The 26,083-nt window shown below is 37.0% G+C and overlaps 1 protein-coding gene across 6 annotated transcripts in view; it reads right to left on the bottom strand.

The window, feature by feature from the left end:
• Nucleotides 1–8,256: 8,256 nt before the first annotated feature.
• Nucleotides 8,257–26,083, bottom strand: part of MAGI1 (membrane associated guanylate kinase, WW and PDZ domain containing 1) — a 319,996-nt gene continuing 302,169 nt past the window's right edge. For 4 of the 6 annotated variants that reach the window (XM_072420801.1, XM_072420803.1, XM_072420799.1 and 1 more), the window contains exons 19-23: nucleotides 22,742–22,832; nucleotides 22,276–22,336; nucleotides 20,080–20,229; nucleotides 16,843–16,981; nucleotides 8,257–10,903 (exon numbers count right to left, since the gene is read on the bottom strand). In XM_072420801.1, coding sequence (XP_072276902.1) covers nucleotides 10,098–10,903; nucleotides 16,843–16,981; nucleotides 20,080–20,229; nucleotides 22,276–22,336; nucleotides 22,742–22,832 — 1,247 coding nt within the window. In that variant the 3' untranslated portion in view covers nucleotides 8,257–10,097. Of the gene's footprint in view, nucleotides 10,904–12,380; nucleotides 12,470–16,842; nucleotides 16,982–20,079; nucleotides 20,230–22,275; nucleotides 22,337–22,741; nucleotides 22,833–26,083 lie in introns of all 6 variants that reach the window. The other 2 variants (XM_072420802.1, XM_072420804.1) reach the window with 1 other exon arrangement.

Below are 26,083 nucleotides of genomic sequence, written 5' to 3'. Positions count from 1 at the left end.
CACTGATTGTCTACATTACTGCCAAAGGAGATGGCAGCCATCAAATCTCTGACATCTCCCTATTCAGGAACATGCAAAAAAACTGCATAAAACTCTAATTTGGTGGGCTTACTTTCTGTAAAGAACAAGGGGTTGTGCGATTATAGCAAATATTAAACATTTCAAGTCATTTATCACTGTAGCCCATCTTGCGTCAACACTTACTTAATCACTCTGTAGAAAATGAGAGCCGGGAGCAGAAAGTAATCAAATGAGATAGCAGTGTGCTGTTCAGCTGCAGAGTACAAGTCACTTTATTATGGGAGGTAATAATGATATATTTATTTAGCCATAATCAAAATAGCTTCACATAGATGGGTCAAAACAGATTGACACCTCATTAAAAATTTGTCAGCAAGATTGAAGTTTGCATTGAGCATCTTTTTACTCTATTATATTCTGGGCTGATTAATAGATGGAGTCTGCATGGTGGCTAAGACCTTCCCTACCTGCAAAGGCAAGACTTTTTTTGTGTGTACAGAATGCAGAAAGGTCAGTCCCTCTGACAAGTTTTTTTGTACAAATGAAGTTACGTTGCTATATGCAGTAAGAGCTCATTGAAACTTCCACATTGCAGTAATGTGTGCACATGACTTTGCCGTGTTGCGGCACCAATTATTTTGAATGGTAAACCAACGCACTAAACAAACACACCTGCACTTTTTTCATCATCATACAGTAGTGCATTGCAGTATGTTACTTTAGAAAAAAAGGTCATGTGCTTTTTTTTGTGATCCTCATTTTCTGAGGAGCTTGTCTCAGTGGTATGAGATGATATATGTTTACAATGTTTCCCAACCAGGGTTCCTTCAGATTTTGCTTGAGGTTCCTTGACCAATGAGAAATGTATGCCTCTCAGGCTAGTTTAAGTGACACCAATAATCTTTTTGGTTATCTGTAATGGGGACATTCTTCCCTCTGACCCTCATACCAATCTAAGCTGTGTATATAGTATTTATGAAAGGGTTCCTTTAAAACATGAAAGATATTTCAAGGGCTAAAAATGTTTCAAAAACATTTAAGTTTTAAAATGGCCAAGATAGGCTGGGTTAGGACAAACTTTCCAGACTTTTTGGTCCCATGATGAGATCATGATGATTTCTTTATCATCCAGGATTGGATGTCAGTTTTAGTGACCATGTAGGTTTTATTGACTATTCTACACCTTCCTTCCAGTCCTCTACAATATACCTATTCAGGTTTGTTCTATAAAATAACTGGCCAATTTATTCACCTAATCCAGCCCTAAAATGTGTCTAGAAACCACTTCTGGGTAGAGATGGTTGGGTTCCACTCAAAGTGGATAAACTTTGGACAGTTAGCAAGGATAAAAGATGGCTCCCATTCAATGTTTACCTTTGTAAACCTTTTTAATAATATCAAGGCAGCTGGCAAGGTAAACTATTGGCACTATTGGCATAACCACCAGCCAACAACCATAACAACATGTGATTGTCTTCAATCAACTTGAACATCAGTTTCGACTAAACAACTTCAAACATCTCTTCCTCGGTCTCTATTTCATGGTCGATTCATGGGATAATTAGTTTGCACAAGAAAGCTGAAAGAGAAAGTGAATAGCACATGGCATTTCTGGCAAATCCAAGTATTTTTTGTACTTGCCTAAAAGGCTCTGAGAGAAGGAAACCAGTGCCTCCTCCAAATCCAATACTGGTAAACTGCAACCTAGCACATTTTTGTTCTTGTCTTTAAATATCCTATAACAAAAAAACCCTAAAACATGACTTTGTCCTCTTTCATTTTATGCTGGCCAACTCTTCGAAATTCAGGGATGTCATTTGTCTTTGGCTGTTCTTTGTCAGCTGAGAAAAAGCAGCTTCTCCATCACTGTCTAATCTGGAAGAAGGGTGACATTTATTAGACTCTTAGCCTTTACATGCTTTATCCGTTACAAGTCAGCTCCATATCAGAGTACACAATTCTTGTCTTTTCCTACACAACTCAACAACTCATCAATCACTGGACTTCTAACAGCCATCAGGTCAATACTTACTGCATACATGTCTTGTCTGCAGTGTAATGAATCATCACTTTATTTAAATATTCACCTCGTCAACCTTTCTGCCTATATTGCAAATTATTATAAGTATACCTAAAGCCAAAACTTTTTCTGCAGATACAGGAAAGTTAAAAACCCTTTAACAGTCCTTTCTTAAACAGTGATGTGTCCTGGAGTGCAGTGTGCACAATAGGTATTCCACTGCTTTGAAATTTTACTACCTGTTACTCAAGGGGCTCTATTTAAAACATGGAAAATCATGTACAGATCTTTAAAAATATGAACGCACTAAAACACAATACAGGTAGTAAAATTTCAATCCAAAAGGAACAGCCAATAATACTCCCAAAAATTGTCCTTGAAAAATATATACTGTGCTCTTATGCTGTATTGCATAAATTTTCCTTTTGGATTGAGCCCCTTCTTTGCCGCAGTTTTCCACAACTATTTGTGCTGTGTCCTATGCCAGGCTAAGCTGCACCTATTTGTTGATACTTGGTGGTATGTATAAAGCCTTTTTCTAAAACAAACTTGGTTTTGGTTGTGTTTAAGATATGTATATGAAACAACTAATTTTGTATTTATTTGTATTGTTTTAGTGCATTCATAATTTTGATGATCTGTACATTTAAATGCCTGAGAAAGCGCATTACATCTGCGAAACGCGTCGGATTGTCAGAATTGAGAATTGTTAAAGTATCCTAACAACTATACTTATCCAGGTTCTATTAGCACATTTAGCACTACGCTTTTATTTAGAGTCTGTCAATATACCTACTATTGTGTTTTTAGGGAGGTATTACGTTTTTTTTTTAACATTTGTTGATTTATGTGAATATTTTTATATTTTGCTAAAGTAAAATCTTTTTATATAGTTATGGTTTTTGTCTATACTGCCTTAAAAGTCCCACTTACAGATATTTTTTTTTACTGCTGACAAGGGTAACTGACTCATAAAAAGGCCAGTGAGTCAGTATATAAGTGTTCAATGGGTTGCACTGGTCCACCACATGCTGGAGAAACCTGTGACTGGCTCCAGTGATCTTTCCCAAAAGAAAGAATTTTTTGCCATATGGGATTACAAAACCATCTACCCGGTCCTCTAGTCAGCCTCATGGGGCTATTGTGATGTCCAATCGGGCTATTTGTTCTTCTAGTTGGTGACTGTTATTAGTGTTAGCTGAGGGTCATTGTGCTGACTAGGAGTTATTTTGCGGGATAAGGATTTTTTTTTTTACTGAATGGCCCTGACACTCATTGGGTAATATTGCCTTGATAAATGCCAGGTTTTTTCATTGTGCAAGTCAAAAAAGGCCCAACAGCAATCTCTTCAAGAGTAACCCAAGGCCAAAACTTGTCCAAATGTAGCACAGCAAAAAGGAAAGGGCACAGGACGGGCCATACACCATAAAGCTGGTGACATGCTACACATGCCATTTTATGTTTAGGCTTCCCTTCTGACTTTTCCTAGTGGGTCTTTCTGTGGCCCCAACCCTGCCTACACATTATACATTTGAAGTTTTGCCTTGTGACATAACAAAATGCATCAACCGAAAAAATAATTCATGAAATCTGGTGGGACAAACTGTTGCTGGAATACAGACTATTTTGAGATGTAGATATTTGTCACTTTTCAGAAACATATGTTTTCTGTGCTTTATGGGTGTTTTTTCACTGTTTCAATGAACTGATAATCCATCAGCTTTAGGAGGGTTGTAAAGTGTGTGTTTACGGCTTACAAAATATGCAGTGCAAATTCTGTTATTTTGGTCCCATCACATATATAGAATACCTCAGCCTCCCAAGTACTTTCGTTTAAATGTGTCTCTCTGGCAGCAAACGCAACCAACAGCAGGCCCCTGTGTAGAATGGACTTGGGGCCCCCCACCCTTTTTCCAGTTAAATGTCCCTGGTGTAATTATGCCACACTTCTCCCAGCAATGTCCTGCTGTAGTCATGTCCTAAAACCATTGTCAGTGCCACCCTGAGTGGAAACTCCTTACACATCCCTCCCCCACTACACTGGAAATAGTGATGAAAAACTGGCATTGTCTTTTAGGATTGTTTTGGAGCTAAATAAAGCACAAAACACCAAAGTATTTGGCCCAAAGTTACATGCACTCATGTGTAGACATGCACCCTGTTTTGACCCACCCACCAATCAACTGCTTGTAATCAGGAGTTTATTCCTTTGTGCTCGCCCATGAGGAACCTGTAAAACAAGGATGGAACAACCCCCTGTTTATCCCATGACGGCTTCATAGTACTGCAGCCCCTCTATTATCTTTATATCTTCAATGGATTAAAACAATTCCTATTTATGCATCTCAACATCTTCCCTGTTCTTTGCCCGAATTGCCTTTTAAATAATTTTTTATTTTATTTTTTTAAAAGATGTTATCAACTATATTTCTCATTTCTCAAACATTGCTGCTCTTCAAATGTAAAAGCCCAGCGCATAATTCTACATATTATTTATTGTACCTTACTGGGTGTTTTTATTGATTACTTGTAGACAGCCCTGTTAGTGAGCTATACTAAACGTAATATTAGGATAAAAGCATCCAGGTTTATGATCTTTGAAAGGAATAAGTGTTTTGCCTTGTCGCTTCTTGGCGAAATATAACTTCCATTCAAGACATTTCCTTTAATGCTTTCCCTCTTATCGTGCTGAAGAAACAGCAGACAAATCGATAAGAGGACAAAAATTGTAATTTGAAAAGTAATTTTCCCCAGAGCATACATACTGCCGGCAAACAAACTGTAATACTTCTCAAACTGAGTGCTCAATCACCCTCTTGTAGGGAACAAAGGAAGCTTTTGGGTTTCTTGACAAGAATTAGTATGAGGAATGTTTTTTCTTTTGATTTTCAGTAGGGGGTTAACAGCTCAAAACCAGTCTAAATATGTCATTAGGTAGATGGATGGATCAGATCAATGCATTACAGGGCTAGAACCGACCAATGGGAGCCTAGTCAAAGCCAACCCAAAGTAGACCTTTCAGTAACTTAAGTTTAATATCATCTAGAAGCAGTCATTGAGCTTTAATCAAGTGTGTTTTATATTAAAGGGCACATGCCTTTACAAGAACAGCTACCCTTATAGTTTATAAACCAGATTAAGGTGCCTGTGATATTTTCCGTTGAGGATTTTTGGGGCCAAAATTAGCCAATACATTTGTTATATATTAGCCAATATATTGTTAAAATGAACAAAATAGCTGGAGGTTTAAGTAGGAGGTTGCCATTATCAAGTTTAATACAAGATGATATATTTTGTTTTCCTGGTCATTCAGTTATTGTATTGAATTAAGTAGTTGAAGTAGAATGGGAGGAGGAGCTAAGCAGTACATTATAAGGTGGAACAGACCAAAATGTTTTGTTTAGCCTTTCCTTCTCTCTATTCCATAAGGAAGAAGTCTTTTGTAGTTCACAGAGGATAGATATCAGTTCAATGCACGTGACATAAAAAGAAGAGAATTTTGACAGGATCAGCGTGAGTTTTGCAAGGTTGGCAAACTCCCACATCCCAAAATCTTACAGTAAGGTGAAATGGCTTCCACACAAAATTGGCCTTGGACTGTGTTAATGACTTTGGTAGTGACAATAAATTGTGAGCCCCTTTGAGGGACAGTTAGTGATACGACATAAAAATCCAGGTAACTATATCTAAATATAAAACTAATGCAATCAACACATCTAAAAAAATAAACTTCATTGTAACACCTATTTTCTTTAGCTATCCTTTAAGAATTCTCTTCTTCTTTACAAAAAAAGAAAAAAAAAAGAACATAAATAGGAGCTCTTTGTGTAGGTTCTTCTACTCCCTCAACCATAAAACACTTGTCTTACGTCTTGATAACCACAGTTTATCTTTGGAGACCTTTTTTCTAACTTGGCTATAGCTGAATGCACACCTTATGTGGAGGCATGTAGAGGTCAGAAGCTTTTCTTCTGTTATTTTTTGGAACTGATATGTTACGGCTCAACATAACAGTTCTCTCCTGCCATATGTATTTTTTATTATAGTGATTTATAAAAAACAAACAAATCCTAATAACTACTTCCATTAAAAGGCCAAGCTCTCCAGAATAAATGGGAACGGGTAAGAAGTAAAGGGGCTGGGACAGCTCCAGTGCCAGGGGTGCATCCAACAGATCACCTTTATTTATATGGCTTTACATTTTTTTATTGAAGAATACGTGACTAAAATAATTTAACAGTGCTCACCATCACCCTATTTAGGACCATACTTGTATTTCACTATTTGACTCATATAAAACCTCTTGGATGGCATTTTAGTCCATTAAAATCAGGACTGTCCATATTCAGCCCATGGATACAAGCCAGGATTTTTATCCTTTGAAAACTGGAGTTGGACAACCTCGAATTAAAGGATAACTCTGCTGGCTTGTGAGTCTTCAGATGATATTTTTTTTTGGTATAGTTCTTGGGAAGTACCGTAACTGGTCATGTACAGGAGGTATCCTTGTTTGAGACAAATATTTCTACTCTTGATTGGCTTGATTCATATGTCTCCAGAGAACCATGACATTATATCAGAACGACATTGAAAACCTGAAAAAATCTGGTTGCTGTAAATGTCTGAAATTAGCTTGAATTTAAAATTGTATATCCACCTGATCAGAGGGTAAGAGAATAGCTATGCAATTTGTCTACAGAATAAACCCTGTTAAAAAAAAAGGAAAATTTCGGAATCTATTAGCAGTATTATCAGGTAATATAACTTATTTATTGGTATAGGTTAAGGACCCAGAACAACACAAACTGCTGTTAATGCTAGTGGTAGACTGGGATATATGGGTTAATTTTTTATTTTGTCCATTGTAAAGGGCACAGACGTGTGACGGGGCTTCAAAGCAACACCATTAAAGTGCTCCGTGTGTAATCTCTTCCATACCATAGCACTGATTCCCATTCCCAGTTTCCACATTCCTGTGTAACCAGGGCTCCCTTGTGCTTCTTAGTCATGTAGAAGCCTTATATTCTGCTATGACTATAGTTACATCCTTGATTGCAGTTTAGTGTAATCAGAAAGTAACAAAATTACAGATAACCACTGAACACAAATTAGGTATTCTTAGAGATACAGAACCTTGAGTGTAGAAGCCTTGAATCCAAAGGTGGAGGAAACCAAAGCAAAGGCTACATAAAAATGTAAAACCAGTACTCCATTATGGATGGATATAGAATTGTGTTGTATATGTGTTTCTCTTTGGAACAGAGTTTAACTTAATACAAGTCATAGGTATTACAAAAGCAGCCTTGAATGAAGACAGTAGCACCTTTGGAGGAACTTAGATGGAACTGAAAAGGGTCTAATGTTGATCCCAAATGCAAGCTGTATGCACCAAAATGTAAACACTGCCCTAAGAATGTTATAGAGCTAGCAGGATGTCATTATAAACCAGCACATTTAATTTTATCCACTTGAATGCTAGTGTGAACTACATGCACAACGTTGGCTTTCATAAGACAAAGGGTACATTTTGTATTGAAAACTTTATTTATAATAAAAATAGCATTCACAGACTTGCTTGTCTAGCTACATACATTGTGTATTGCCCCATGTCAGGAAGCCTGAACTGAAAAAAGTCAACAGCTTCAATCATAACAATGTCATTATTCCCATAGATTTAAATAAAGCAGTGGTCAAATAGATCTATGCATAGTGTTTTGAAACAAAGATTGGCCCACAAACCTCTTTTCCTTCAAGACAAAAATAAAACCAAAAATTAAAAGAACACCATGGACTGGGTACAAGATATGACTATTGATGGATGTATACAAGTTCTTTATACTTGACAAGCAGGTCCACAAATGCCATAACCTAGTCCCAATTTTGAAACAACGAACACTTTCCAATCACTGCGATGGAATCGGATTCCCAAAAAAGAAAAAACACCTTTACATACCTGATTCAGTTTACATTAAAATATATTCCCAATTCATATTTTTTTCTTCATTTTCAGAAATATAAACACTTATCACATTCCTCTCATGATTCTGTTTCAGCATAAAGTATCTTTTATACAAGGAAAAAAAAAAAAGCTTTTTTGTTATTTTAACAGGCTTGAATAATTACAGTTTCACCTCTGTACACACAATGATTGGCCAATATTTTGTACAGTACCATAGCAACAACAGTGATAGACTTGCAACGCTCATTCATGTCAGTATGATTTCATTTTTTTTTTGTTTTTCTTTTTTTTTTTAATACACACCAATGCACTGTAAAAGTGGCATGTTTAGAGAGGCGGCAGTTATTCTGGCTCAGCTAGGCAGTAAAGCAATATGTTAGGCTGAAAAAATGCAGCAGTTGTGACACTATGTGCTGTTAGGTAATTTAATATAAAAAAAGAAAGAAAAGGCAATGCAGTGACACCTGCATGTCTCAACATTTTCATCACAGCACCATGATTCACTTATATTGACTATAACAACATTAAGGGCCCATTTAGACCTAACAGGGTAATTAATGTGGGTAAAGGTGTGTTAAGATATATTGCAGCAAGGCAGCCCATTAAAAAAATGGGTTGTCAGTGCATCTTTGCATAAAAAAAAGCATTAGATCCTTTTTTCCAACACAATACAGTGCATTGCTGTACACTGCAACGTGGGACAGCACAGATGAGTTGCAGTAATGGTACTACAATGCAACATGTGCATTACCACAACAAAGATTTAAATGTGCCCTAAATGTAGGGACAAGCAGAATATTGTAGATCAGTGATCACCAGCCAGTGGTGTGTGAGATACCATGTCATTGGCCAAACCAGATACTAATCTTGGAATCTTTCTTTTAAAGAAGGAAACTTTACAGCTAGTACCGGATCAGATATATTTTTAAAAAAAGTAACTAAAAGCTGCCAATCACTTGATTATATCTTGTAGGGGTAATACCTTCCTGTCCTAATGACTGACTGGCAACCTTTTAAAATTCCTAAAATATATTTGGTTTTCAACATTGATAAAATTTATAGAAGATCAAAATATTTGTGTAGAAACAAAGAGTTGATCATCTTTGGCGACTACCACTTGCTCTCCTAAGTCTGCAATAAATAAGCAACATTCTATACCGCACTTTTCCTGGAAAGCCTATAAATCATGATTCTTATTTCTGCACAATGGGACTTCTTTTTACAATTGTGGCCTTTGAAGGGTCCTACGTATATGTGTATATTGTCCATTGATGACTATTTGATATACTCACCACCTCATACCTGGCTTATTGTACATGGTGGAGCAGATCAATTATGGACATTTTAGTCAATTTTGGAACATGGTCTTCGAGAAGGGATTGGGGATCACTGATTTACCGATTACTGCTTTCATAGGCTGCAAGTCTCGGATTTATCATGTGAATATTTAGATTTGCCGCTTTAGGGTTTTGGTTAACACTGACAAGAACTTTCAGTTGGTGTTTAAACTTATCTACTGCAGGTCCACCTAGCAAACTTAAATGTGGTAACATAAGCTGATTTTATAAAGTGTGCTTATATATCTCCTTCATTGAAATAGTAGTCTTAAATATCCTCCATTAGATCAGTCAGAGTGACTGAGTTCTTCACTAATGTTTCCACATTTCATTCCTACCACTGGCCTCCAGAATTTTAATAACATCAGTTGTGATTTCAGATAACAAAAAAGGAAATTCGATGATGAAGCCTAGCCAATAATGAGAAAAAAAAGCTTACAATTTACTGTCCAGTGCCATGAACATGTTTTACAGATGTCAGAAATAAAAGTCCAAAAATGAACACAGTCAATAAAATACCTCCTTGAAGAGCATGGTATATCCCTTAGGGGTTTACATTTGGCAAATAACTTAAAAAAAGATACATCAAAAATACTTTCTTTAATATACATCAGGCACAACACTCTGTAGTAAGGTTTCATCTGCATAAAACATTTCATGGTAGTACAGGGTCATTATGTGTTTGTTGCTAAGACACTATAAAGAATTTTTTGTTCTCAAAGCCTTCCAATGGAAAGGCTGGAATGTGACATCAGATTGATCAGATACTGAGGTCTGTGCTACATTCCTTATAGGGTCTCCTCCGTTGTTCTGGGGGTTGTCTAGCATTTCTCATAGTATCCGACTTCAGACTATGATCATCCCGGTCTCGAATGCTGGATTTTTGATCTCTGCTTCGTCTGTCTGGAGATCTTTCCCTCCTCCTATCTTGAGACTTTTCTCTCCTCCTATCAGGAGATCGGTCCCCTCTTCTTCTGTCAGGAGATCTTTCCCTTCTTCTATCAGACGACTTTGCTCTTCTTCGGTCAGGAGAGCTTTCCCTTCTTCGATCTGGCGATCTTCTTTGATCCATAAAGCGATCCAGTGACTTTCTTCTACGGCTGGGAGACCCATCTCTTTTTCGCACCGGTGATCTTTCTCTGTTTCTCTGAGAAGAACTGTCTCTCCTCCTTTCATGACGTTCTCTCTCTTTCCTTTCTAAAGTGTTTTCAGCACTCCTCATGCCTTCAGTTCTCTTGTCAGATATTTTTTTCTGTCCATTGACTGCCATTCTTTCCTCTTGCCTTGGCCGCCTGGCCTCGGGAGACCTGTCCTTTCTGCCGCTTTGTACAGAATAATGTTTAGTGGACCCATTCCAAGTGTGATGGTCATTATGTTGTCTATTGTAGTCCCTGCTGCCCTTAGGGTCTTTGAAGTGAGTCCGTTTTTCCTCATGCTGTAATGACTTGTGAGTATTTGGTGGATAACTGAACTCCAATGGCATGGGATGTCGCTCCGATGGCAGAGTGTTCATTTTCGAAAGATTTTGTGAGCTGGCTGTGGGGCTGTTCCTGTCACTGTTGGATTCTGGAGAGAAAAAATAAAATTAGTTTTATGGATTAGTGAAAACAAAAAGATTATACCCTTTTAGTTAGTGTATGCAACACACATTTGTTAATGCAGTCAGCAGGACTATTAACTGAAGCCAGTTATATATATACTAAGGAATGCATTTGTTGAATGCCTACATTAGTGAATGCTGGTTTCAACTTTTCATTGTCAATTTAATAGATTCAAATGTCCTATACATGGTAGAATTGCTCAGTGGCATTGCAGTAATACTGATGTTTCTAGTAGAGAAAAAGTAGCATATTCAAACATTTGTCATTGTAATTCTGGGCTATTGGCCTGGATCAATTACTGCATCATGATAAATAGGCTATGTATTTGCTGTTAAACTCCTTTCCTGAGGGAATATCAACATGTAGACCCAAGCCATGGGTTGTTTGTAGAATAAAATGTGTATATGTAGTAGTAAACCAATAATCCCTTATAGAGATCCAGTCACAAACAGACAAGTTGTAGGAAAACTCTAAATCTTTACTTCTAAATTGTGATAATATTGGAGATAACTGATTTTGATCATTCTTGGGTATTTTCTATCACATATATCTACTACTGAGTGTCAAGGGTAACACTTTACCATCTATTGTCTGATCTAAGAAGACCCTTTATATAGAACTCCATTGTATAACTACAGTGGGCAGTGATGAGGATCTTTATCATTTGACACTTCTAGGAGTGCCGTTTATCTGGTCCCCTGATAAACTGCGATTCTATGTACTGCGATTCCAGCAATAAAGTCCTGGAATCGTTATTAAGTTTGCTTTAGTAGGTTCATGGTTATTTCAATGGCAGAGTCGCTTAAAAGAGGTCCTACAAATGCTCATACATTACTGGTTTATTTTATGGCTTTTAATAACCCCAGGAAAAATTGAATTAGGTATGATTTAACCTAAATGTCCCTAAGCCTCAAATTCCTGGAAAAATTCTAACCACTTACTTTGATCACCTTCTAAGCGACCATCTATTACACTGTAGCTTAGACACAAAACTCAATATATCATGCAAGTTCATTGTAAAACATAGCATGCTTTACCTATATCAACTGTAAATAAAATGTATTGCTACTTTTTGCTCACCTTTAGACTCACTTGCTAACTTTAGATGGTCTTAAACACAAGGCTAAATTCACACTTCACTTGTCAAGCCACAAAACCGGTAGGATTGCGTCTTGTAGACTGGCCACCATGCTTGGACACATACATCTTTTCATAAAGATTTGCCAGACATTAAGCTTGCAAGCAAACTTGTTGGAATGTGGTTGCGATGGAGTCACAAGGCTTGGAATCAGAAACATCCAGTATTGTACTTACATGTACGGTTTAGAGAAATGTAGTGTGTTCATGGGTTACTGGACAAGTAGAAAGTTTAGCAAAGCACAAGCAATGGGTAATCATTAGGCCACAGCACAGAAACACCTAGGATTTACTTAGCTACAAACCGTAGTTTGATTTTGGCCCATTAGGTAGATGCAAGGCTCTCCGAGCTTGTCATTTCTCATACATGCAGCGATATTAGGAGGTATCATCGCTGAGGAAGGTATAGCCCCGCACCAAGACAAGTGAAGAAGAAGAGAGAAGGAAAGAGAAAAAGTAGAAGATTTAGAAACCCTATGAATCGAAAGAGGAAAGGAGAAACAGATTTATTGAATCTTCATAATTCATAGGATGGTTTATTTTTAGTTCCGACCAAGTTGGCTAGGTGACATCCAAATAAGGCTGTGAAAATTGCGAGTTCTATTGTGACATTAGGCATCTAGAATGTGATTTTCGTTTTTTACAGACAAGACTATAATAAATATTTTTTCCCAAAAAAAAAATCAAATAAAAAAAAAAATCGGGGAAACAGATTAACAGGTTGCCAGAAAAAAATAACATTTACATTCAACAAAAAAATGTGTAGATATTTACAAGTCCACAGCAGACCACAACATTAAAAATAACTTACAAAAAAAAAAAAAAACTCATTACAAAAAAAAAAAAAATACAGCCTCACTATGAAGCATGTTCCATTTAAGAGGTATTACGCTGGAACTTCACATTTCCTATAATGGGGAGCATGAAACAGATGACCCCCTGTAATGGTTTATACCTGTACAGCTTTAGCAGCAAAACTTTCAAAGTCTCTGCATTATATTATTTTTAAAACAAATAAATTAGTAAAGCAAAAAGTTTGCTGAAAAATCAGTTGGCTTCCCATCTGTCTTAGGAGTGCAACAGCCAAGTATCGAGGCAACCCCCCCTCCCCTCGGAACAAGACAGTTTATACAATGGGTACTTAACAATACAGAGCATCTTAAACGAGAAACCATTAAAATAATGGACAATAAAAATATATACATAAAATAGTTGCATACAGCAAAATATTTCTGAACATTTCATTGGGATACTATTTTTTTCCTGATAAGAAAATGATGAGTGTGACATTATGATGGATGTGAAGGACCTTGCACAATCATCAATATGCCTCTTAGTCTATGCCAATGAATGGTGAAAAAAAAGCATAAACGCAAAGAAATCTGAAATGACTAATTAAAAATAATTTTGGGTACAGCTAGCAATAGTTCTGTAAAGGGGAAGTATTGTGCTTTCTATGCAAGTTAATCTATTATAGAACCAGGCTATTTAAAACACTTAGGTGAAAATCACATATTATTGGCTATTGCTGTCCTGACTACTCTAAAGGTTTTAACCAGCAGAACCTAATATCCTTTTAAGATGGACAATTCAGTAAAAGATTTTTATTTTTACTTACTCAACCAAAAAGGCACAATGTATAAATCTATATATCCCTGCTTCAAAAAACCTGGGATCACAAGCAGATGGCAGCGATCACTGGAAGGAAGCCAATCTCCCAACCCCTTCATAAGGGACCATGGCAACAAATACCAATTATAAAATGAACTTCTTTTAGTAATTAGTTACTAATCCTGATTTTATATAATCATAGACAATAAAATATATTCAAATATGTAGAATATAGATGAAAAATTGTTCATGGTTGGGCTGAACCTCACTGTTCTTAAAACAAAATGTCTGTAAAATATACCAAACTTGCTCTCTGCACGTATATATATCTGAAAAAGGCCCCTACATTCATTACTTGGTACCCAGCCATACTCTATGCCTGTGGCTACCTTTAAAGCTCCAAGTAGAATGGGGAGCAATAATATTATGCCTACAATAAATAACCTTATTGAAAAACGTTTTATTTGCAAATCCATACTTTTGGAGAAGAGTGAATGAGATAAAGTACAGCAAATGCACCACTGCCTGTGTTAATTAATTAATTCTCCAACCATTATTCAGTAAGCCTAAAACACCCTTCTTCAATCCACATTGCATGTCCCCATTTAGTGACTCCATAGGATTAATTTGCATATTTGGGTTCGAACCTAAGGCAGACATAAAATTTGTACAGCTGCCTTTGGGACTTATGGGCCCATTTATTCTTTACATAAGCAAAGTACTGGGGTCTCTTCATCCGGTCCAGGAGGCATTCCTTATGATGCCCAGACTATGATACTGTTTTATTGCATTCCTGGTCCTAATTTTATTCTGTGCCATGCTTAGTTAGGAAACACTTCAAAAAGCCTACCAACTAATATTAAACTATAATTAAATCTGGTATCTAATACTAAGTTGTTAGGCCAAGAAAGACTAAAAATGGTGTAATTATCCCCAAGTTTGTCTTTTCTCTGTATGCCTAGGGATGTACATACTCTTGCCAAAGAATAAGATATTCATAAAGCCTGCAATCTGCAGCATTTAAAATACAGTTTTTCCTGTATGTTCATATTTTACAAAATATTTAATAGGGCCAGAAAGATAAGATAGAAAATGATAAGATAGAAAGGCAGATACTTCCCCTTTAAAGTGAACCAGCACTGGCTAGAATAAACATAAGGTCTAGTGTTAAATAGATCCATAAGGTGCTTTAGCATACCTTTAATTTTGTCACCCCACTCCTCCCCATAGCACACTGCCAGCAACTTTAAAAAATTCTATGCAAACACAAAGAATTTTTCTTTTTCTAGAGCTTGAGCAGTATGCTGCATAGATTTAGATACAACACACAACAGAGTTTTTTTCTGGGGGTTACCAAAGACAAGGCATGATGTTTTTTCCAGAGCTGGTCTTTTGGATAGTTCCAGCAGCATTATCCAGGGATTAAACTAGAAAATTACTTTTTAGTGCCTTATGTTCAATACTTTATGTACTGTAAATTTAATATAGGTTCTCTTTAATGCTACTCTGTCACTACTTAAAAGAAGTTTTAAAATAAGCTTCTCTGAAATGAAATCTTACCCTTCTGGTAGCCTGTGATACTATCTTCAAGCACTGCACTGGCTGAAAAATCTGATCTCTATAGTTTTTGTGTTGGTTCCTATATCACTACAGGAGACAGTAGTGGCATAGGGGTCACCAAAAGCAGGGATAGGGTAAAATGTGGGACCAAGCAAAACACCTAGAGATGTGTGTCCATTGCAAAAGAAAGTGGGCATTAGGAGGCATAGGCAGGAGGAATTCATTTGTTTGCAAGGATGCCTTTTAAAGCTTCTCAAAAGTAGTAAACTGGGTAGCATTAAGTAAACAATACTTCCTGTATTCCCTCCCAAAATATTTTCAACGTAGTTGTTAATAGACAGTGTGCTGAAAGTTTGGAGTGAGATAAAAAAATTCTCTACTAAAGTTTATTACAAAGAAAGAAAATGATGTACCAAAGACCTGAAAGCCTATTCATAGACATACAATAGCAGAAAAATGGATCTGTATAAATTGAATTCTTCAGCCATATTCTGCTAGGCATAGGATCATTTTGCATCTTTTTCCTTCTAAGATAACTAAATAATCAAACACAAAAGTACAACTATTGTGGCTTCACAAATTAATATATTGGTCTCTTACGAACAACAATCTCAGTAGAGAATTCACAGTCGTCCTTGTTTATGGGAAAAATTTTTATCCAAAATTGGAAACGTGTCTAGTACGTTTATTCCTTTTTGGATAGCCTTGGTCTTGCAAATCTACCATTTACCAGTATCCATTCATGTATTTGCAAATGGCCCGGGTATATTATGGCAAAGCACAGAATGGTGACAAATAAAATAAAATTAAAAAAATGTTTTGGAAATAAAAATGGCTTCAGAAAGGTTCATAGAAACTTCAAAGACCTTTGGTTGGGACATGCCCTATATATAAACATATAGGAGCCATCAGCAATTAAATAGGAATATTTTACAATATACTGAATTAGCACAGTATTTGCTAGAACATACTCTCGCATAAAATAGAATTATGTTTAGAATCTTCAGTTCCCTGATAACATATATATCTCCATACTCTTTAAATAAATTTCCTTTCAGTTAGGCTTTAACAAATAAAATCTATTTTTTTTCTGATTAAAATGATGCTGAAACAAGCAGGAATCAACAATTCACAAACGTTATGTTTGCAGTGCAGGCAAATTAGGAAGAATTCATAAACTGTGTGAGATTTCCAGTAAGAATGACATTTTTCTTTTTGTAAATGGCAGATTCCTTATTTGTTACAAAAACAGGATCAGAACAGTTTGGCACAGTTCAATACAGTAGAGCTTTAACAAATAGATTTTTTTTTTTAATTTAAGTTCCTCCTTCACCAAAAAAAGATGCTACGTTGATTTTTTTTAATCCTCATACTGAGCCCCAAAAGTCCACAGAAGCAAGCAGAGGTTGAGGAGAGCGGAAATTCAGTACAAGCGAAGCAATTAATCAGATTTCACAAGAGTTGGTAAGACACTGGTGATTTAAAGAAAAAAAATTTAAAGGAGAAAAAAGTATTTCCTGCTCCAGTTTCTTGACAGAAAGATCATTCATGGAGTGATGGTAGGGAGCAAAGGAAGGTTTTCAGTGTTTGACCCACCATATTCCGGCACAGAACCATCTCCACGTTTCAGACTTAGACGCACTCGCCGACCGCCGTTTTTAATCAGTTCAATTGCCCGAGTGTGCTTCATATTCTTTGTGGACTCTCCATTGATTTCAAGAATCTCATCGCCAACCTGTGGGAAGCAATGCACAACCTATTATTTCATTTGTTATCAAAAAAGAAAAGAAAAAAATAAGTGTGTTCGGTCACAGTGTGTTTACCGCTGTTATAACACTGAAATTGCCATTGCGTCACATGTAAAACCAAAACTGCTGCAAAAATAAGCTTGGCCTTTATAGATTTAATAGACACACTTCAGGTAAATTAGCTATCTCCTGTTATTTTCTACTTATTTCTTTTTTTTTGAAGTATGTATTATTTTATACTGAATATTTTAAAAGTACACTAAAAACAGAATATATTTAAGCTACTTTGTCACAAAACAAAAAAATGTTGCTCCAAGACCAATTGTCTTGTCTAAATACTGGGCTGGTTTGATGGACAAAGTTCCAACACTTCCAATTTGAGTTGCCTGCCTCCCACTACCTGACAAACATTACTGTTATATTTATTACAAATGATTATGTTATACAAATCATTCCAGGTATATAATTTAACTATTTACATGGGCTTAACAAGCAAGCTTTAAAACAAGTTTGGAATGATCTTTGTAGCTGCGAGTATTGTAAAGCAAATCATTCTCAAATAGTAGGAACATGGAAGTACGGTAATTCATGTTGTTCTCTCAGCAGTGCGGCTTACCCCCCCCCTCCCCCTCGCCTTCCCCTGTCCCAGCAATGAATCAGCAGCCTTATAGTCTTTTTATCTTAAAATAAAGCAGCTGTAGCTTTGGGAGGGTGAGCAGTGTGAGCTGAGCTGCTGAGTCACTTCTGAAGGGGGGGACATGGTGAGGTGAGCTGAGCTGCTTAGTCACTACTAGAAGGGGGCTAGGTGAGCTGAGCTGCTCAGTTACTGCTAAAAGGAGTAAAAGATGAGATGAGCTCCAGAGTTACTGCTGAGTCACTGCTAGAAGTGGGGCAGAATGAGCCAAGCTGTCCAATCACTGCTAGAAGGGGGGCCAGAATGGGCCACACTATTGAATCACCGTTGGTAGGTAGGCAGGATCAGATGAGCCACTGAAAGAACAACTTAAAAACATTAGTGTTTCTGCTGTCAATTTATTTTAAAGCTCATTTACTGCTTGTTAAAAATATGGAAACGATGGGAAAAAGAACCCCATTTGTTTTAATGCATTTGTTAGAAACAAAATGCACATGTACATCTATAAAACTGGAGCGCCCTAACCACCATCTGAAGCACTAAAACATTCAACATTTTTCTTTTCAATTGATATAAAAAAAATCCAATTAATACACTAGCTCCAAAGGAGGAAATATCTCAGTTGTAATGATGTTGTCTTATAGATAAAGTGCAGTAATTTCAAGTGTTGCTTTTAGCAGTTGCATTTGTCTCCTAAAGAATCTTGATGAGGTTTATAAAGCAGGTTTGAGAGAAACGGCTTCTTTATTATCTAGAAGGTATTATAATCCTGCACATAAATTGGCAATTATCATCTGTCTTGTAATTATCAAATTACAAAGTCAAATACTGGCATGTCACAAGTCTGGGGGCTCGAGTACAGAAAGTGCACTGTCCACATTCGAATCTCAACCCTCCTACAACTGGGTGTCCCTTAACTTAAAAATTTTGGAGAGTTTTGCAGTAACATAAAACAAAATCAGGGAAAATGGACAGAGGTCCAATGGGGGTTCTGAATCTTTAGACGGTGCCGTGCCCCAACTGCATATCATATAGCAAAACATTCAGATTTATGGAGTGGATTATATATATATTATAAGCGGATCTATGTTGATTGGAATATATATATAGTGTTAAATAATTTATCAGTGCAGACAGAGCATTTGAGACTCCATTGATTGCAACCTTACAATACATCTCAAAAGGTAAATGTGTTAACATTTAAGGCAAAGATCGCATGTGACAGACAATTCCTAGACTGTATGAGGAAATCCCAAGCCCCCTCTGCAATCAAGGTACCTCTAGATGTTACAGTGTATAGATAAGAAATCTCTAAGTTGACTAGAAGATCCACAATTTAAGCTACGTACACACGGCAGATTTTTATCGCCCGATAATCGGCATCGGCCAAACATCGGGCGAAAATCTGCCGTGTGTACAGTCGGTGTCGTGTTGGTGTCGTCCATCGTCCGAACGACCGACCTGCCGGATCCATGGACGATGGACGACGACCGATCCTAATGAAAGGGAAGGGGAAAGCGCGCAGCAGGGTGCCGCTCCGTCGCTCTCCCCTCTCCATAGAGCATGAACGGTGCTGTATGTACAGCACCGTTCATGCATCGTGCAGTCCCTTCTCGTTGGAAAGGATCGTGAAAGATCTTTTCCAACGACAAAAATTGCAAGTGTGTACGCAGCTTTAAAGCTTGAATCCTCATGAAAGTTGACCTTTACTCAAATGTTATCAGTAAACTACTTGGTTAGACAAATGCTTGACATTACTGGAAAATGCATTTTGGACTACCTAATACTAAGTATTTGTCTGAAAGCCTAGCTACTTTGTCATGTGTGGATTAGGCTATATACAGACGGGGATTAAAAAAAAATGTATTTTTTACCACTGCTAAGTGCCAAGCGGTTGCCAACAGGTATCTAAATGGTAACAGGCAGTTATCGAAGGGCTTTTTCAGACTTTAGCAAAGTCTGCTTGTGTATGCAATATACTACACATCGGATGTATGTGGTTGAAGTGGTAACCAGTCTTGGATGCTGCATGTAGTGTCTAAAAAACATGCTGCAATGCTAACATAGGGAAACACTTTAAAAAATTTGAAAAAATTGACCCATTTGTTCGAGCATTAACCATTTTTGCCTGTGGAAGATACTTTAGTATTGCATGGCAGGGCACCAGCGGACTAAATCTGCCATTGGCTTACTTTATCTCATGGAGACAACAGACAGAGCTTTCCATACAGTAGATTGAGCCTCTGGTTCCTCCCCCAAGGCTGTAATAAAAATGTAATATCTAAATAACTACAGCTTCCAGTTATGTGCCTATTCCAAATTATGCTGCATTAGGTTAAAACTGACAGAAGCCAAAACATGTAAATATCTTCCCACTGAAGTTCCAAAATCTTGCCAAAAACCACTCAAAAATCTATGGATGAAAGAGAAAAGAGAAGATTTAATACATACCCTCATTTTCCCACACCTCTCTGCAGGTCCATCTTCTGCTAGACGTAGAACATAAAGGTCCATATTATATTCCCGTCCTCCTCGCAGGCTGAACCCAAATCCTTTTGTTCCTTTATCGAGTTCTACTGTATAAAATTCTGGCTCTTGTTGCTTAATTAAAACAAAAAAAATACATTGGTTTTAAAGCAAACCTTTTCTGGAGTTATATCATTAAATATGTTCCTATCCCCCCTTGTAAGAACTCCTTTTTAATACTCATATATATAAACCTTTAGCCTCAGCTTCTAGTGTAGGACAAACGTGATCATGCAACCTCCCAACACCAAGCACATACATTTAATTCATATTACCCTTTCAAGGTCCAATGTGACACTTCTAATAACCTATGATAGGGATGAAGCAAAGGCAGAGACATTTTGGCTTGTACAGAACAGTTATAAGGCAATTCACATTAGAGTGCAGTAGGAAATGCAGAGATGGCCTGACCTCTAAAAGCTATTTTGTACAAACGACTGGCTAAATGTAAATGTAGACAGCGAATGAAATTCCCAGCTATCAGCTAACACTGTGCGGTCAAAAGTTTATAGAAACTTGACCATAACACCTACCAACTGTACACCTCAGAAGTATAGAAACTCCTTTCAAACTATTGTCTTTTATGTGAAGGGTACTGTTACTACAATTTTAGACAATTAAGGACTTCTAACCTTGTAGCAGCAGATTAGAGAAGGCTCTTTTCAGCTCTAGCATGATTGTGCACAAAGGCAGCTAAATAAAAAAATGGGTTAGCGGATTTGATTTGGAGGAACTCAAGAGGCCTGCACAGCCAGTAGTTAATTTGTGCATCATTCAACTGGTAAGTGTGTGCAGGACAGCGCCGGAGAGAAGATGAAAGCAACCATGCTGAACAACGGTTGAAAAAAAAGAAAAATTGAAGTGTTATCAGACTTTAACTAGTGCCTCTTCAGTAATAAACAGTCTATGTCAGTGTAACCTGAAAATGGTTGACCCTAAATCGGATACTCTATGGCTGGGTATCAAACAAGAAGCAGATGCTTGTTATGTTCTAAAACAACAGAGAATGTATTTTTACACAATGCAATAAGTACAATTTCTGCCAAATTCTGTTTTGCTTGATGCACATTTAACTGAGTTATGGCCTTTTATCTCCCCACTTGAGCTATCACTAGAAACGAATAGTGGATTAGGTGAACGGCTCATCAGCACAATATCTGTCTCCTAACCTGATAAATGTGCTATGAAAAATTTCATAAGCTAGCAGGTTTTTTTTGGGTAAATATCCTCTATGGCCAATGTACCGCAAGACGCTGAAATATATTTACAGTGATATTTCTTTGTTGCTGAAGGGGAAAGCTTATCGGAAAAGAGCAATGCACATTATGAACTGGATTAACACCGGAGCACAGAATCATATACACAGATATGGCAATTCTTGTTTGTTTCTATAGTCCCGTTTATTGCTCACTTATCATCCCAGCCCATCCCATATTACAATGTTTTGTCTGTCTATTTAAAGGGAAAATCCAGGTTCATTAGATATCACACAAAACATGTTTTTACTAAGCAGAGTCAGTGGCAAATTTTAATAAAGGGCGAACAGATAGCTCCCTGGGGCCTCAGACTCCGGAGGGCCTGCTAAAAAAAGGGTCTGGAGGACCTGGAGATGATAAAGAAAAAGTACCACAATTTAGTGCTAAATTTAGTGCCACAATTTACTGAATAGTAATTCAGTTTTAGCTTTGCAAGTTTCCATTCTTTCAGCTAAGCTGATCTAATCCTTGTCAATACCAAGGAAAGGAAGTTGCTAATGTGAAGGCAAATGGTTTACCACTGCTTTCAAAGTAGATTGGTTGCAGAATATTCAAAGGGGACTGCTTTTGTGGCATACGACAACATGGCAACCTTTTTGGGTATACAACATTTGAAATTAATATATTGATGTAGGAGGATGCTACTAATATTGCCCCAACTTTCCAGGGTAAACAAAGGCTGGCCAAACACAGGTTGATTTTTTTGTTAGATCAAAAAATGTATTTGATCATTTTCATAATTCAATTCATTTTTTTTAATTTGATCAACCCACAGTGATTGAAAGAAGGTGTAAATAGGTATTATCAGTTTTTACATTAACCATTTTATGAATACAATAACCCCACTGTACATCATCTGTCTTACCTGAGTGGCTGGTGGATTTTTGAACTCGAACTGGGGCTCTTGCTTTGGTTTTGAATTGTTCCTAGATTTAAAAATAAAAATAGGTAAATGAAGCAGCTCAATTCACAAACAAGATGAGTTATACGTAAAAATATAACTATGGGTCACTTCATTATTTTTTTTTTTTGAGGGCTGTGGGCTGAGTGGTGAGGGCTTAGGACTCCCAATGGGTGATTTCCATTGTCTCCTGTAAGGAGGTTTCATTCTCCCTAACTGTATTATTACCAATGGCACCAGGAAAAAAATTGATAAAAATTTTGAGTGCCTTCAAAACAGGAGTGAAAATCTCCCAACTGGAGCACGTTTCCATCACTTTTCATCATTTTCATTACACTGGAAATATATTCTCTCCTGTTGAGTATTTAGGAGAGGGAAATCTATCTATTCTATCCAAAATAAAAAACATCTTTTTATTACAAAATCTTACTTTGTTTCCTGGGATATTGTCTGAGGCGTATGCGTGGTCGTGATCGTGGCAATCTTCTCCGCATTGGTTAGTAAAGAAGCATTTGAAGTTTCTGTAATGAAAAAAAAAGTTTGATCAACTTAAATACTTGTCAGTTACTCCACACAGATGGCAGTAACTATGTGGTTTATCACAGAGCGTGTTCTAGAAAAAAATGTATATTTCATTTTGAAAAGCTTAATATATATAACTAATATTCGGTGCACGCAGAATATGTAATATGTAACTGTAAAACATCCATTTATTACCTATTACACACATCACAGAATTTACCCAGACAATGCCTTCTTTTGCTTTTCTCTTCAGAAAGATGGACCTATCTTTCTTTAGGTACCATCCGGTTTCAGCATCTACTCCCTGAACTGAGATACTTACATTAAAATAAATGTCATCCTCTGGTATGTTTCACTCCGCCCAGGGGGTTAACCATAAAAGTTGGCCAACCTCTAGGATTGGGGCTCACCCTAGGTACCTGCTGTACACATTTGCCATCAATGACTGCTTGTTTTAATAAATGTGTAATTATTCACTTTATAAACGCCATGCAAAACATTCATTTTAAACTTCATAAAACAAAAAATCTAAATTCACAAAACAGAATGAGATCATATAGTACAAATATCTTTCTTTCTTTTTTTTTTTTAATGCAATGCAGCAGAGGCTTAATTGGCTTGTAGGCTTTAAACTTCTCATATAATTCATGCTAAATTGCCCTGAAAGAAAATTTGTAGTCCCTAACTATCTCTTTAAACCCACAAGTGATAGAATGCTGGTCTAAGCAGCCATTTTAATGGACCTCCAAATTTAATCAAGGTATACTGCTTCTTGCAAACTACCTTTAATTAGGAACAGCGTTTATTGAATTTATGTCTTTTACATTGCTTTTATACCTTACCTTCTAATTAAATTATACGTGTTGAATACACACTGTTCAGAAGGCAATTTTATAGGCCAGCCAGGACTTTAAAAAGATCATCCAGGAATGGGTTAGAAGCTTAAAGTGGACCTAGCGCCACAAAAATTTTTTTCAAGTGTATGCATGCCAAGTATTGTATAAGTGTAACCCTTCTAGGTATATATTATATCTCATTATCATCACAGTAATTCCCCTTGACAAAGTCCTTATTTGCATATCTTCATCTGTATATGCTGGCACCAGTTTTGTATAGGCATCATCCAATGTCAGCATCTGCTTACTTGATTAAGAGATGATTCAATAATGTTAATTAAGGTGTTTATACAGTTTTTGGCCGTGTCCATAAATTTTATTTAAATTTGTGTTTTGGAATGCTTGCAAGTTTTTTGTATTATTTTACATTGCAATTACTTGGATAAAATCATTAAATAACAGACAAAAATGCTTTCATTATACATTGCTTGCTTTCCAAAAAGAAAGCTCAGCAAAGGCTGGGTGTATGACCTGAAGAGAAAGCAGGGAGACCAAAAACTTTGAATTCCAAATAGCAACTCGTATTGCTGCCTATTCCCAGCAATAAATAAACAGTGGTGCATCACTTATTACCTACAAAAGGTAAGTCAATTATACACAGAATTTTATTATTACCTGACATATATAGAAGTAGGAACCAGGTAACGTTTGGTCCTCTATATAACAAAGATGATGCATACAATGATGCTATACATCCCCTCTAAAAATAATTAACTGAATTTCCCTTTAACAAAAAAGCAGGCCAGGGATTAGTAAACATCAGTGTACATTTTCTGAGCGACCTGACAGCTTGCAAAGACAAATTGCAGGACTCACTGAAGCCTGCCGTACTATGAATTTCATATTTTCCCTACACTAACCACACACATCAGCAATTTAGTTACCGAGCAGCACAAAGAGGCAAAGAGCATTAGACAGATTTTATAATTTGCATGATGAGCCGGGAAAATGCCTGGAGATATTTTATCTGTTAAACAAGATGAGGGTCATTATGATAAAATCGCAGCTGAGGTATCATGTATAACGCAACACAAAAAAGAAGCTAGCGACGGGAAAAAAGGGAATTAGTAGCACAAAAATTACATGTCTTTCCTTTGTGCTGCAATATATCTCAGGCAGGCTATAAGGTTCCCAAAGGACGAAGCCAGCGGCAGCAGCGGATGAGGGTGCAACTACCAAAACACAGTATTTTGTATATCTTTTATGTTTGTGTTTCTGTGTTGTGTCCGAGCAAATCTGAAGAAGAGTCCAGTATTCTCTGCTGCTCAAAAACCACATGGCATAATCCCCTCTGCCGTGAAGAATACCTGCACCTACTCACAGAAGTATAGTTGATTATTACAACCCATCACCACCCAAAGTGTATCAAAAAAAGTAAATTGGATGCCCTCTTTAGGATGCCCAGATGCAGAGATCCGGCTTCTCCAATTCATTCTGGCAGTTGTAAACTGATGTCATTTCCTGTCCATCTAGATTAGGTAAAAGGTAGACTAGAGGAGGGGCTTTAGAGGCAGAGTGGGGCAAAAGCAGTCTATGGCTGTGATGTTGGAAGCTCTTCTTCAAATAGTAAATTCCCTGCCATCAGAATCCCTGCCTCCTGTCTACTTCCCATCTTCTATGGGTAGACAGAAGATGGCATCGCTATTGTTCAAAGTTCCAGGGTGGATTGGAGTGACCAGATCTCTGCATCCAGACATCCAGGTGGGGGGGGGGGTTCATTTTGGAATTTGAATGCACTTTGGGGGAAATCAGATAACCTTATTTATATGTGTATGTACAGTTATACTTTAAGGGTCCTAATTGGTGGGCTGTATAGTAGTGGAAGACGGTATACATCAACACAATTTTTATTGGTACAACACAATTTGTATTCATTTTTCATGCAATAATTGCAAAATATGGTTATTGGGAAAGTCTAGTTTTCTTAGTAAAAGTACTAAGTATCCCCTCTAATTTGTGTAGAAGAGAAGAGGGGAAGGGGGTTTGTGATCTAAATTTGGAGAGTAGCCCTGACTGCCAACAATGCTCATTCACTGGCAGAGTGGAGTTAAATTTGTGGCTTTAATGTCAGAGTAATCTGGCACAGCCTTGTTAGACACCTGCTAATGCTGTTGATAATTACCCAAGACATGAACGATCATCTTGTGGGCAAATATATCTCTCAATTATATTTTGGCCAGTATAAATCAAGCATCTACAAAAAGCTTTAGACTACTTAGTGCCTGACCAAACGCAATCCATCAAACTTTCAGCCTGACAATGAAAAAAAAAAAATGTACAGATGGTGACATTGCACTTTCTATGGTTCACTATAATCATCAACAGAACGATGACAGACACAGAAAAAAAAAAAA

Source organism: Pyxicephalus adspersus, chromosome 8 (genome assembly GCF_032062135.1).
Source record: "Pyxicephalus adspersus chromosome 8, UCB_Pads_2.0, whole genome shotgun sequence".
NCBI classification, from domain to species: Eukaryota; Metazoa; Chordata; class Amphibia; order Anura; family Pyxicephalidae; genus Pyxicephalus; species Pyxicephalus adspersus.
This window is presented reverse-complemented; position numbering and strand designations above follow the sequence as displayed.